This window comes from Zalophus californianus, chromosome 1, assembly GCF_009762305.2.
Source record: "Zalophus californianus isolate mZalCal1 chromosome 1, mZalCal1.pri.v2, whole genome shotgun sequence".
Taxonomy (NCBI): Eukaryota; Metazoa; Chordata; class Mammalia; order Carnivora; family Otariidae; genus Zalophus; species Zalophus californianus.
The window spans coordinates 114,007,110-114,022,284 of record NC_045595.1 but is presented as its reverse complement, the minus strand read 5'-3'; the positions used below and the strand labels follow the sequence as shown (position 1 = coordinate 114,022,284).

At 37.0% G+C, this 15,175-nt stretch overlaps 1 protein-coding gene across 2 annotated transcripts in view; it reads left to right on the top strand.

Moving 5' to 3' along the window:
- IFT80 (intraflagellar transport 80) overlaps nucleotides 1-15,175 on the top strand; it is a 123,335-nt gene that overhangs the window by 59,203 nt on the left and 48,957 nt on the right. For both annotated transcript variants that reach the window (XM_027587646.1, XM_027587645.1), the window contains exon 9: nucleotides 9,653-9,832. In XM_027587646.1, the coding sequence (XP_027443447.1) occupies nucleotides 9,653-9,832 (180 nt within the window). The remainder of the gene's footprint in view (nucleotides 1-9,652; nucleotides 9,833-15,175) is intronic.

Genomic DNA, 15,175 nt, shown 5'->3' with positions numbered 1-15,175 from the left:
TATCAAGTTCCTACTACCACTTGGCAACAACATGATCAAATTATTGTTTAGTTTCTCTTTAACTGTGCATAAACCTTTTGAAAGCCAAAACCACAAACCCAAAACTTCTTTAAAAAGTGGTAAAAGTACTGGTTCATGTGTTTATGCTTATATCTGAATCTGAATCATTAGGAAGAAAATTTTTAAATCTTCAAATTGGGGCACCTGGGTGGCTCAGTCTGTTAAGTGCCTTCTGCTCCCAGGACCATGGGATCAAGCCCCAAGTTGGGCTCCCTGCTCAGTGGGGAGTCTGCTTTTCCCTCTCCCTCTGCCCTTACCCCTCCCTTTTGTGCTCTCTCACTTGCACTCTCTCAAATAAAATCTTGAAAAAAATAATAAATAATAAAATCCCTAAATTGACTGCTATAATTTCACAGTAGGTCAAATAATGGGCCCCCAAAGATGTCCATGCCCTAATCCCCAGAACCTGTGAATATGTCACCTTAAAAGGCAGAAGGAACTTTGTAGAAGTGATTAAAGGTGTGGACCTTTAGATGGTAAGACTATCCTGGATTATTCAGATTGGCCCAGTCTAATCATAAATCCTTAAAAGCAGAGAATCTTTCTCAGCTGGGATAAAGGATGAACGAGGAGAAGATTCTAAGTAAGAGCAACTCATTCTGCTGTTGCTTGCTTTAAAAATGGAGGAAGGGCACCACAGCCAATGAATGCAGGTGGCCCCTAGAAGTTACCAGTGGCCAGCACAGAAATGAGGACTTCTGTCCTACAGCTATAAGAAACTGAATTCTGCTAAGACCCTGAGTGAGCAAGGAAATGGATCCTCCCCTTGAGCCTCCAAGAAGAAATGTGGACTTGCCAACAACACCTTGATTTTAGCTCAGTGAAAACCATGTGGATTTATGATCTATGAAAGAGTCTAAGTTTGTGGTAATTTGTTACAACAATAATAGAAAACTGCATCTTTGTAACTGTAGTTCAGGACCAATCTTAGCAGTGAGTATGTAGGTGGAAATATCCTGGGGAAGGCTTTCACCACCTTCTTACTGATAACAAAATTTCCATTAGCTTTATTGCTTTGACTTAAGAAATTGTTATTTTCAGGTCCTTTTTGAAGTATTTGGCTAATTGAGAGCAGATTTGAGATGAGAGTGAGGAGAGAGGTATAAAATACTATTACATGGGGAGATGGCCCTTTATGGGGAGAATTTGGGTTGGCCATAGAACCTCATCAACATTCGGGGTATTTGGGGAGGTGCCAGTAATATTTACCCAGAGCCAAAACCAAACTGGCCAGCCTTACAATTTTTCAAGATTGCCTTTAGAAAAAAAATATATTGCTAAACCTCTCAAAAGCAAACCAGCAATCAATTGTTGTGTTCTTGCTCAGTGACATAGTACTTCTTTATAGGCAGCTCAAAATAACATTGATTGAAACTTCTATTAGGCCTTCTCCCAGTTAGTTACTCCTCCATTGTAACTGCTATTCTGACTATGTCACCATGAGTTAGTTTTGCCTGCTTGTGACCTTTATATAAGTGGAATCGTACAGTATTTTTACTTTTGTCTGACTTTTTTCATTTAGCCATATGTCTGTGAGATTTATCTGTGTTGTTGGGTATAGTGTCATAATTTTTGAATCTTCTCAAATCTCCCCATAAAACAGAAAGTAAGAGAGTATAACCAACAATCCACAGACAGCCACTACAACAAAACTTGACATCTCATATTCCTACAAACTCCCAAATGCAAGTGATTTTCCAAAATACCATTGACAGGTATACATGGTCTCAGCACTTATGTGTGAGGAAGCAGAGGAAAGGCAGCTAGGCTTTTAAGACCATGAGAAAAGAACTCCCAAATTGCCAATAAATGCCTGAAACTGAGACAGGCCAGTCAGTTCAAATAGCAGTTGAAACTGGACAGAAGTCTTGTAGGTTCATAGTCCTAGAACAGGATCATAGTCAAATTACATAATGTTGCCAAAGACAATGAAGGCATGGCATAAATAGACAAGCCCTGCCAAATAATTCAAAACAAATTGAAGGAAATAAAAAACATGACGAAAGCTATGAAATAACCATATAGATCAAAACTAGGAAAATTAAGAAATGAGGTGACTAGAGAAAGGGAGATTTTTAAGGAGAGATGGCAGAACTCAGAAGGGAATTATAAAAAAGGGAAAAATTATTACAGAAGTAAAGATGAAACTAGAAGGAATATAAGGGCAAATAAACACAATGGATATTGCCTTAAGGGATAAATAGAAAGTGAAATGGAAGCAGGGAAATGGCAAAAGAGATACAAAGTTTTGATAGAAAGTGATAGATACAGAAGGTAAAGATGCAAAGTATATGTAATAGGAGTCTTCAGAGGAGAAGCCCGAAGTAATGAACAGAACAAATACTAAAAGCTACCACTAAAGAAAGTTTTCCTCAAATGTAAGAGATTTAAAATTGATATTGAAAAGGCATACCAGATACGTAGGACAATTGACCCAGATAGGCAACACCCAGATATATGCTAAAAAAAACTGTAGGAGTTTAAAGAAAAAGAAAAAAATTCTGTGGACCTCCAAGGAGAAGACTTAAGTAGTCACTCATACAGGGGAGAAAATGAAAACGTCATTAGACTTCGATAGCAACACTTTATGCTAGACAGTAGGTTAACACAGGATACTCAAAGAATAGGTGAGCCCAAGATTTTATATCTGGCCATTCTGAACTTTAAAGGTCAGAAGCAAACTGGTATAAATATGTAAGAACTCAAGGAATGTGGTTCCCATGAGTGTTTCAAGGAGTCTACTGGAGAATTAGCTTCAGATTAACAATATGACTAGGGTTATAGTAAAATAAGTGCTGATATATATTTATCTGAGACCTAAGACAAACTGATGTCTCTGAAGGATACAGTATAGTATGTATTGGCTATGGTACCAACATTGCAAAAATAGGGGTAGAATGAGAGGTGTATGAAAAGTAGAATAAAGTGGCTTACAGGTATTAACTGGGAATAAAAAGATCCTACTTAAAATCAGACACAGGGAAAAGGGAAGGGGGAGGATCTCTCTTAATTTTCATGTTGCTTATAGTGGACAACCAACAGAAAAATGCCCTAAAAGGTGACATGGGGATAAGGGGATTTTTATAAAGGTAATTAGTATAAAGGTAATCATTACCTTCCTGGGTGACTCAGTCAGTTGAGTGTCTGACTCTTGATTTTGGCTCAGATCGTGATCTCCAGGTCCTGGGATCAAACCCCACATTGGGCTCTGCCACTCAGTGTGGAGTCTGTTTGGGATTTTCTCTCCCCTCTCCCTCTGCCCCAACCCCCTCTCTAAAATAAATAAATCTTTAAAAATAGAAACCTTCCTGAATACTAAAATATACTCCAAAAAAGGGAGAGCAAATGAAATAGACCCCATACCCCTTTCTTAGGTAAAAACTGGTGCCTACACACACACACACACACACACACACACACATAAAATGAACAAGATGTAAGGGTAAAACATAAAATAAAAAATAGTTATCTATATGTCTATATGGGGAAGGAGAATGGGGGAGAGAAAAGGTAGAAATTAGACTTCTTTGACTATACCTTGTTTTATAATTTTTTTATAAATTGAACTTTGGAACCATGTAAGTATTTTATATAATTATAAGGCAAAATAAAATTTTAAGAAAGCAATTTCTAAAACTCAAAAGGAAATTAAACCCTAATTATGTATTCAGTTGTTTGTATATCTGCCTAGAGAGGAACTATTCTAAATGACTTTAAATGATTTGAGTGTTGGCTCTTTGTGCTCACTGTAGACTCAGATGATTGCTCTGCCACTTTGGAAGACAGTTTGGCAGTTCCTCAAAAGATCAAAGAGAGAGTTACCGTAGATTCAGCAATTTAACTCCTAGGTATATACACAGGAGAAATGAAAACACGTCCACACAAAAACCTATGTGCAAATGTTCATAGCCACATTATTTATGATAGCCAATAACGTGAAAAACCCAAATGCCCATCAAATGATGAATGGAGAAACAAAATATGTTATATCCATGCAATATTTGGCAACATCAAGGAATGAAGTGGGGCACCTTACTGGTAGTCAGTAGAGGATGCGACTCTTGATCTTGGTGTTGTGAGTTCAAGCCCCATGCTGGGCATAGAGCTTACTTAAGAAAAAAAGAAAAAGAAAAGAAAAGAAAAAGAAATGAAGCAATGAAACATGCTACAATATGGATGAACTTTGAAAATATTATGCTAAGTGAAAGAAGCCAGTCACAAAAGGCCACATAATATATTCCATTTCGATGAAATGGCCCGTATAGAAAATAAAAGCAGATAAGTGGTTGCCATGAGACATGGGGAGGGGGAATGGGAGTGACTGCTAATGGGTGTGAGTTTCTTTTTGTGGTGATGAAAATGTTCTGAAATTCAGAAATTAGATGAGTTGCACAAGTCTGTACTAAAAACCACTGAATTCTATATTTTAAAAGGGTGAATTTTATAATATGTGAAATATATCTCAGTAAAATCATCATTTAAAAAGAAAAAAAGAAAAGGCTTATGAGCAAAGAATTGAAAACGATTTTAAAACTCTGTAACTATGGTGTTGATATGGTTATTCTGAGTATTTTTATTGGTGCTCTTAAGAACTGGGATTTTGGGTTAGGTGAAAGATATCAAAGTAAAATCCTATGGTTCCTGGATTTGAATTGGAAGTATCAGTTTAAGTTCATGAAAAAAAATTCCTAGCTCTGTCCACTAAAAGGGCCTAGAAAAGCAAAGATAACTTTGTAACAGTGAGCACCCCTAACACTTGAGGGTTTTCTCTCAATACCATTTCCCACATTTCCATAAAATAAACCCGGGTTCACTGAAGAAAAGGCTGATGTGAGGTGTGGGTCAGAAAGTATAAAATGTGAATCTGGAACATTTTGTCATACTAAAAAACAAAGGAAATGATCAAAGACTACAAGATTCTGCCAAAAAAGCTGGCTAAAATTGGATTAATTTGAACATTATATTTACTGGAACACATCACAATAACATTTATTAGTTGCATTTGGTGTAATGAATCCCCATTTACCCATTACCCGCTTCCAGCAGTTACCAACTAATGGCTAATTCTTAGTTCATCTATACCACCACCTACTTCTCCATGGCCCAGATTACTTTCAGCAAACCCTTGACATATCATTTCATCACTAAATATTCTAGTATATATCACTAAAAACACAAAGACTTTTTAACCTAATCTCAATAACAATAAACCTGAAATACTTAACAATAATTCCTTAATATTATCAAATATCCAGGCACTGTTGAAATTTTTCCAACTCTTCTTTTTCAGTTTGTTGAAATTAAGATGCAAATAAGATACAGTCATGGTGATTGGCTGATCTTTAAGTTCCCCTTCCAGATTTTTTACCCTTTGTAATTTCCTGTAGTTAAAGAAACTGGGTCACGTCCTGTGGTTTCCCATGGTCTGGATTTTGCCGTCTGCAATCTCACAGTGCCATCTAACGTGTTTTGGCCGTACCCACCCTACATCCACTGCATCAGAGAAACTGGAGTGGGCCCAGTAATCTGTTTTAACAATTCTTCTAGGTAATTCTAAAGCACTCTACAGTTTGAAAACCAGTGCTTTATGTTACTCTTCCTACTTTAGTTTGTTTGAAAGTCTAATAATAAAAAGTAAAAGAGGAAAAATTAGGTTGATGAATGTGTAACAAGGAGAAACTTAGCATGTCTGACTCCATATTGCTTCGATTTCCCTTGCAGAAAGTTCTGCTTAGCCCTGCACTCAGGCATGTTACAGATAAGTTTTGCAAAAACTGCTTTTTACCCAAGATCTACCTCACCCGAGGAGATGAGGAAGTATATACAGAAATGACTACGCATGTTTAAGATTTGCAGAAACTACATGACCAGATTCCTGTATGCAAAGATCAATGGATCAAGGACAAAGAGGTTACACTATCTTTCTCAGATGTCTACAGATGTCAGTCATCTTTTGACTCCACTCCTTTCCCACTCCCCCTCTTCCTAACATAACAGAAGCTCAAATCTCATGCCGTGGGGAGATGGTTCTTTGGGACCATAGCCCTCCCATCTCCTTGATTTGTTGACTTTCCAAACAAAGTCACTCTCCTTGCCCCAACATACAGCCTCTCAACTTAATTGACCTGTCATGTGGTGAGCAGAACAAGCTTGGACTTGGTAACAAATGTAAGAAACCAAGTTTACACATAACCATGAGAAGCTGGATTAGAGGCTAAGACACAGGTCATGTAATTTTCTCAAGAGTTGGCAGATGAATTGGCAGGGTATTAACAGTGAGCCAGTTGTTAATGATAGTCTTAAACCAAATTACAGATTTTGCTTCTCTCGTAGAACAGTGGCTATATGTTAAAATCATGGAGAACTTTAAAAAATATACTCAGATCCCATCCCAAGAATTTCTGGATTTAATTGATTGGATTCCTGGGTTTTGGTATCTTTTATAAAAGCATCCCAGGTGATTCTAATGTGCAACCAGAGTTAAGAACCGGTGTCCTAACTTTTCCATGTGTAAGAATCCCCGGAAGAGCTCATTAAAAGTTTCCTGGCCCTCATACCCCCAGAGGGTCAGGTTCTATAAGGTGGAGTTGGGTCCATTAATTTACATTTCTAACAAGATCACAGGCAGTATAGATGCTGCTGGCCTGGTCATATCCTAAAGTAAGGGATAGTTGGGTTAAAGCAAGAGTAAGTGTTAAATGAGAGGGATATTTAAAAATTCATCTTCATCTTACTACTAGTATCACTAAATTACATCTTGGGAGGCTGCCTCATTTCTTTCTAGAGTTTGAAACACAAACGTGAATATTCCATGGCATATTTGAGGAAGAGAAGAGACTTAGAGTGTTAAAAATCTCTTTATTTACTTTTAAAGATTTATTTATTTGTTTGAGAGAGCACAGCAGTGGGGGTGGGTCAGAGAGAGAAGGAGAGAGAGAGAGTCTCAAGTAGACTCCCTGCTGAGCGTGGAGCCCGATGGGGGGCTCAATCCGATGATCCTGAGACCATGACCCGAGCTGAAATCAAGAGTAGGACACTTAACGACGCTTAACTGACTGAGCCACCCAGGCGCCACTAAAAGTCTGTTTAAAGCACAGATGATAAATAGATCTTTTTGACTTACCAATAATTAATAAATTTACTGACTGGACAAAATAACCTTATCTCCCAACCCCACCCCCCAAATTTCGTAACTATTAAAGACCCATTCTCTGATGATTTGCTTGTGCTTGTATTTTTTTTGAAACTAGAGTCATCTAAAAGAAATCACTTCTTAATTTTAAATAAAAATATAAAAATTTAATATAACTTTAATATCATGGTACTGTTATATTCTTTGAAGTTTGTTTTTAGGGATAAGTTGCATGTTGCAGACTTCATTTTTGATTAATCTTACAGACTCTGAAAGAAATCAGAGAAATATAGGGTGATGATAGTATTGCCTAAACATTTCTTTCCAGTTTCTCCTCTTAGCTAGGATTAGGCATCCAAGAGTTCTTAGATACATTTTTCTATGTTTAATTTTAGTAAGATGTGTCTTTCTGGCTGATTTGGTTCTTTGGGTATTTTAAGATCCTACTTTAAAGCAAATAGGTTTAAGGGGCACCTGGGTGGCTCAGTCAGTTAAGCATCCAACTCTTGATTTTGGCTCAGGTCATGATCTCAGGATCGTGAGATCGACTCTTGTGTGAAGCTCCAAACTGGACATAGGGCCTGCTTAAGATTCTTTCCTCTCTCTGCCCCTCTTTGCCACCCCCACTCCCTGCTCTCACACACACACACTCTCTCTCTCTCAAAAAAAAGGTAAATAGTTTTAAAATGTGAATCTGTGGTTTTAAAATAAGATCTCTGTTGGATCTACACAATGAGAATAGACTAGATTTAGAATGACAGATGTGCCATAAGCCTAGTACAATCTGTTAAGTATTGTATATTAATAATCAAGTCTCATTTGCCTATACCAACCACTTAATTTTTATGTAAAATAGTAGTCATGTGGTATTTCATAATTCTGTTTGTCAAACACAGATGACTTAATTTCATTTTATTGCCAGAAGCACATTGTTTTTATCCTTGATGTTCTTTGTCTTCACTTATTTTTAAAAAGATGACTTCAACTCATATATATTCTTTTTTTGAACTTGCTTTTCTTAATTTCAGAAAAGAAAGTTTCTAACATTTTCATGCTGCTGATGATGCAGAAGTTTGTTCATTACCTCCTCCTCGATAACTTTTTTTATAGGCCTTTTATTTTTATTTTTTTAAGATTTTATTTATTTATTTGAGAGAGAGAGAGCATGAGGGGGTGAGGGTCTGAGGGAGAAGCAGACTCCCTGCTGAGCAGGGAGTCTGACATGGGACTCAATTCTGGGACCCCAGGATCATGACCTGAGCTGAAGGCAGATGCTTAACCAACTGAGCCACCCAGGCACCCTATAGGCCTTTTACTTGAGCAACAGGTAGAGGTTTAAAGGATGGTGGAAGGGAGTTGAAAAAAAGTGTCAGTGAGTGGTAAGAGTCATTCAGCCTTTTTATTGTATATATGAACTTTATTGAGAATTTAAAGTCTTTTTGATAGTAGTGTGAATTAATGAATCTTTTTCTGTATTTTTTCCATTTTCTCCACTTCGTCAGTGAGCCCATGGCTAACAATGAACACATTTGAAACAACAATAATGTGCAACAAAATAAATACCCACCCAAGAGCAACCAAAAAATCAACAACAAAAAAATCAAGACTTAATGTGACTTTAGGCTTTTTAAGGTTGGAAGAATGGAAAGAGAATGTATATCAGTTTAGTCAAATAAATAAAGTCATCCTTTTAGCAAATATGTATGTTGCATCTGAAAAATGAAAGAAAATGCATGTAATAGCATCTTTTAAAAGGCTTTTTCTTACTGTCTTATTCACACACACGCACGCACGCACACACACACACATGCACGCACACACACATGCACACACACACACACACACAGTCTCTTTTGTCCCAGTTGATGCTTATTGATTAGATAACTTTCTCAAAAAGGTAAACTCTAGAAGAAGTTATATTTACTACATTATGAAAAAAAGAAGAAAATATCCATTAACCTATGCTTTCATGATTTAAAATGTCTATCAGAGATGTCTTAGTTATATTGTGTGTTTAGTTTCAATTTTTAGTGACATTATTGGAATATTATAACCAATATTCCAAATATTATAACCAAAATTCCATCCTTTTAGATGTAGGGACTATAGAGATCCTTAAGAATTAATAGTAAGGTGTCTTTTTTTTTCTTCTATAAAATCTTTGTATTTACCCATTCAGTATTATTACTTAAATCTAATGATGTGAATGGAAATGGTGTGGGTGTTTTGCAGTGTTTGAGAGATTTTATACACTTCTATCGTATTCTACTGTGTACTTTAAAAATTACATCTGTATCTTCTGTTCAGTACACAATCGTTTTATTATGAAAAATATTAATTCTAGGACAAAGACACATTCTTTTAAAAAATCATCTTAAAATGTTAATGTATGCTCAATTTAAAACTTCTTTAAAATTTTTTTTCAGTATATCAGTTTTTCTCTCATTCTTTTTTCTCCAGTGGTCATATGCTTTAGAAAAGCCCAACACTGGCAGCATATTTAACATTGCATGGTCAATTGATGGTACTCAGATCGCTGGAGCCTGTGGAAATGGGCATGTTGTCTTTGCACATGTGGTGGAGCAGCGTTGGGAGTGGAAAAATTTTCAAGTAACCTTAACTAAACGAAGAACCATGCAGGTATGATTATGTTCCATGGATGATTAACCCTGCTGCTTTTCACATTAGCTCACGATACAGAATATGAAATTATCTTCACTAATTATATTTAAATCAAGTTTATAAAAATTCAGGCACATCAGAAATATTTTAACTATGCCATTAGTGACTTTTTCATGACCTAAGGTAAGAACCTGTCACTGATACAGAACCCGAGTACCCACAGCTACTGTGGTTGTGGGGTTGAGGCAGGGATGGTAAAACTCAAAGCAGTTAGGGAATATGTGGATTCAGCTGGGGAAGAAGGGAAGAAGCTGTGACAAGTTAGATCTAACTCCTGGGGCTGACCCCACAGCAGGCCTAGCCTGCTAGTCACTGTCAGGGTTACATTATTTTATTTATTTATAATTTTAGAAGCTTATTTAACCTGATTAAAAAAATTTTTTTTTCCCTTTTAAGAATTACCTAAGGCAAGCCAAAGTAGGAAAATGTTAGGAAGTTCTTACTGGGAGTTAGAGAAGAACAGGTACTTTTGGAGTAAAATAAGACAGGAAGGTTGGAATGTGGCAAAGGGAGGTGGGTGGAAATGTTCAGGTCTGAGAACTCCAGTGGGAGGGGTTATCTATGCAATTGTAAGCTTCTTAAGGGCACAGTACTATGTTTCACTCAAGCCCAGTGTCTTACATATGATAAATGTTCAACAAATATTTTAAAAGGTAGGAGGAAGAGGCCAAAGACAGTGTACCAGTGGCAAGCCCTCGGCCAGAGAAAGGGGGACTGTACCTTCTAACTCTTCTTCCCCTTGTCTGGATGAGTTGCCTCTGTCTTCATATTCAGAATTCAGAGTATCGTAATTATTTGGAAGCATACGTCTTGTAATTTCTAGGGTTATTCAAATATTCTTTAGCCTAAGTATCCAGATTTTTAAATTTGGATAATATGATCACTAGATTCATAATAATTAGGACATTATAGCTTTTCTTTGTTATGTTTACTTATTTTTAAATTTTTAAACTTTTTACTATGGAGAATTTAATAACTACACAGAAGTAGACAGAATAGTATAATGAATCTCTAGGTACTCATCACCCAGCCCTAACAACCATCAACCCATGATCAAGCCGGCCCCATCCATGTCCATATCTTCCTCCTTCCCCAATTATTTTGAAGCCAATTCAGATATCACATTTTATCTGTAAAATGTTCAATATACAGCCAAAAGACAAGGACTCTTTTAACATAACCACAATACCGTTATTGTACCTTAAAAATAATAATTCCTTAATATTATCAAATATCCAGGAAGTATTCAAATTTTCAGTTGTTTCCTACATGTCACATTTTTTAAAGTTTGAATCAGGATCCAAAATGGTTTACATGTTGCAATTGGTTGACATGTTTTTTAAGTCTCTTAATCTATAGGTTTCCCTTCAATCTCTATTTTAACCCCCTGCAGTTTATTTGTTGAAGAAACCAAATTGTTTGTCCAGCAGAGTTTCCCATAGTATGGACTTTACTGATTGTATCCCTTTGGTGTGGTTTGACATACTCCTCTGTCTTCCGTATTTACTGTAAATTAGTTTTTGGATTTGATGTTATGTATAAATAGATATTTCATTAATTAACCTGGCAACGAAAACATTATTCATAGTATTGTATCTATGACAAAGAATGCATTGTGAGTTCTTTTTTTTTTTAAAGATTTTATTTATTCATTTGAGAGAGAGAGAGAAAGCAAGAGAGCACAAGCCAGAGGGAGGGGCAAAGGGAGAGGGAAAAGCAAACTCCCTGTTGAACAGGGAGCCTGATGCAGGGCTTGATCCCAGGACCCCAAGATCATGACCTGAGCTGAAGGCAGACACTTAACCAACTGAGCCACCCAGGCACCCTGTATTGTGAGTTCTAATCAATTGATTTGGGGACATGATTATTTTATTCAGATAGTATATGGGGAACTAGCTAATACAGTATTGCTAAAATAAATTCTAACCTTAATTTCAAAAATGCCCCAAGATGAGACTATATCTAGAAAGAGGAGTTTTTCTTTCATAATAAAAAGGAGTCATCCTAGAGATTAGAGGATTTTTACATGAGCTAAAATGAACAGTGGAGGTGCTTAAATGACTTACCTAACCCAAATTGTCTTTATAGTTAAAATAATGTTTATAAATAATCTTCAAAGTTTTAGAACTAGAACACAATTTTAATTTTTTTAAAGGTGTTTTGTTTTATTCTCTCAGTGATTATAAAACATTTGCATTGCATTTTTGCTAAGTTGGGCCTGTTCAGTGTTTTTTCTTAGAATACTTTCGTTCACACATTCAACAGATATTGAGTGATCCCTACTTGCCGGCATTGGGCTAGGCAATGGGAAATGTAGTTGTGATGAAAACAAATTTGTTCCCTGTTCTCATGCAACCTCCTAGATTAGTATGTTGAAAATCTCTCTCTCTTTCTCTTTTCTTTTTCATAAATTCATCTTAAATTGATTTAAGGTAAACAATGAAGAAAGAAACTTATTTCTACATGTGAAGTCAAGAAGTAGACTTGAGGCATTGTTGGATTCAGAGGCTTATTGTTAACAGGATTTCATCATTTTCTCTTCTTTGACTTTCGTTTTCTCTGTATTGGCTTTATTTTTACAAAACCTCTCCCTCATTTATGGCCTTGATAGTTCCAGGCTTACATCTATCAACTTAAAGTCCAATAAGAAGAGTGCTTTACTCCCCACAATGATTCCAACAGAAGTCTCAGCATCCAGGTCTCATGTGTCAAGTTTAGGTTGAGTGTATTTAGTTTGTGGGGGAGGATGAGTCAACCCCATCTAAAACCTCTTGGTTACTGAGAATAATGGAGAGAATGGCTCCCCAAAGGAAAACCAAGGCATGCTTACCAGAAAAGAGCATTTGATTCTGGGAAGACAAAAACCAACATATATCCACTATGGTTTATCCTTTGGCTGTTTAACGACCATACTGTACTAGTTATCTATTGTTGCTTAATAAATCACCCTAAAATTTAGTGGCTTAATGTTTTAACATTTGTTCTTTCTCAGTTTCTGTGGGTCAGGAATCCAGGCATGGTTTAGATAGGTTTTCTGGCTTGGAGTCTCTCACAAGGCTACAATCAAGGTGTTGGCCAGGGCTTTAGTCACACCTGAAGGCTCAACTAGGGGAGGATTTGCTTCTAAGCTCGCTGACATAGTTGTGGACCGGATTCTGTTTATGATGATCTGCTGAACTGAGGGACTTAGTTTCTTGTTGACTGTTGACTGGAGACAACTTCAGTTCCTTATATGTAGCCTTTCCAAAGGGTAGCTCACAACTTGGCAGCTTGCTTTATCAGAGCAAGCAAGTGAGAAGGGCCAGAGTGAGTGTGAGCAAGCCATAAGTAACAATTTTTTATAATCTGAACTCAAAAGTGACACCTCATCATTTTTACCATATTCTGTTCACTAAAAGCAAGCTGCTAGATTCGATGCACACAGAAGTGGAAAGACATATACATGGAGGTGAATAATAGGAGGTGGAGATCACTGAGAGCCACTTTACCAACCACTTTATGTAACTAACGCAGCTATTCTGTATGCAACTGAAAACAAGCCCATCCCTCCCTAAAAGAAGATAACTTAGACTCATCCACATATTCCATCCAGTTCTAGATCTCTGGTCTGGAAAACTATAAATAAATGTGATTTTTACTTATTCTTCTCCCTCCCCCCCATATTGCTAACCTACAGTGATGAAGGGAAAACAGGATGGCTGTGATGAAAACAATTTGGAAAAGAGGAGAAAGAAAACAACACACTGATTACCAGGTCCATAGCTAAAAGCCAGCTGGCCAGGAATATACTGAGAACTCTTTTTCTTTGCAGTAAAGTTAGTTGCTTGGTTTATTTGGCAACTCTGTTGTGCTTTTCTGGAAAGGTCTCCTACTCGGGAGAATTCCCTTTCTGGGGACTGTACATTAAGCAGCACTTAGTTTTGTTGTAAGGTGGGGCCATGGATTGTCATAGGGACTGAACAATCACATTTTTTTGTTTGCCTGGTTTAGAGTTTCGCAATTTCCTTAGAAACTTAGTAGACGGTTGGTTTGTGTTTTATTAATTCAGAAACCAGAGATCATGTTGAGTCTGAATTGTTAAATATGGAGCTGGACCTGGAAGTTGCTACCTGGCAATAGGCTTTATTTTTACCTGTCTCCCTGGACCTCAGCTTTTCTGTGTACAGTAACCTGGAGTGGATGATTCTTTCTGAAAGAAATAGTTGATGTCTTTGTTAGGAAGAAATACCTAGAAGGGAGAGAGTATTGGTGAAGGAGATGAGGCATTTCTCAGGTCTCCTTTTTACCTTTTTTGTCTCTCCTGCTACTCTCAGTTTAGCAAGGGGCACAGCTTTGGCTTTTAATAGTTGCCATAATTCAAGATTGAGTTTTAGTCACTCTATCTTTTGTAAAGATAAGAATTAATAATAGCGTGATTTTGAGGATTAAATGAGATGATATATGTAAAACAAAAATAAATGATAAGTATTGCTATGATTATATCTATGATAGGATTAAATGAGTATTCTGGAAATGTGGAAACAGAATTTTTGGGCTTATGTCAATCTGAGTCTAAATATTGTGGTCAGGTAGAAGTATTAGCTGATACAAATATCAAGAAGTTAATCTTGGAAGTGCCCTAAATTGAACAGAGTAAATGGGTGCATTTTAAAATTGGGCACAATGGGGTACCTGGGTGGCTCAGTTGCTTGGACATCCAACTCTTGATTTTGCCTCAGGTCATGATCTCGGGGTTGTGGGATTGAGCCCTGCCTCAGGCTCTGCGCTCGGGGCGGGGCGGGACTGTGCTTGAGGATTCTCTCCCTCTCCCTCTGCCCGTCCCTTCTCTCTCAGATGAGTAAATAAATCTTTAAAAAAATAAAATTCACCACAGGACATTTCTGATGTGGGATTCACCATAGTTTTGAAATTATAACCACAATTGTCAGAGTGTGTTTAGTTTTGTTATTATGGCTGAGATGTTTTTTTTTGTTTTTTTTTTTTTTAATTTTTTTTTTTTTTTAAAGATTTTATTTATTTATTTGAGAGAGAGAGAATGAGAGATAGAGAGCACGAGAGGGAAGAGGGTCAGAGGGAGAAGCAGACTCCCTGCTGAGCGGGGAGCCCGATGCGGGACTCGATCCCGGGACTCCAGGATCATGACCTGAGCCGAAGGCAGTCGCTTAACCAACTGAGCCACCCAGGTGCCCATGGCTGAGATGTTTTATTCCTTTTTAGTTCTAGTGTTCCAGATTCACAAAAAAGGGAGTTCCCTCATGGGAAACTTTAGGCAAATATGAATTTTAAGAAATCTGTTTATAA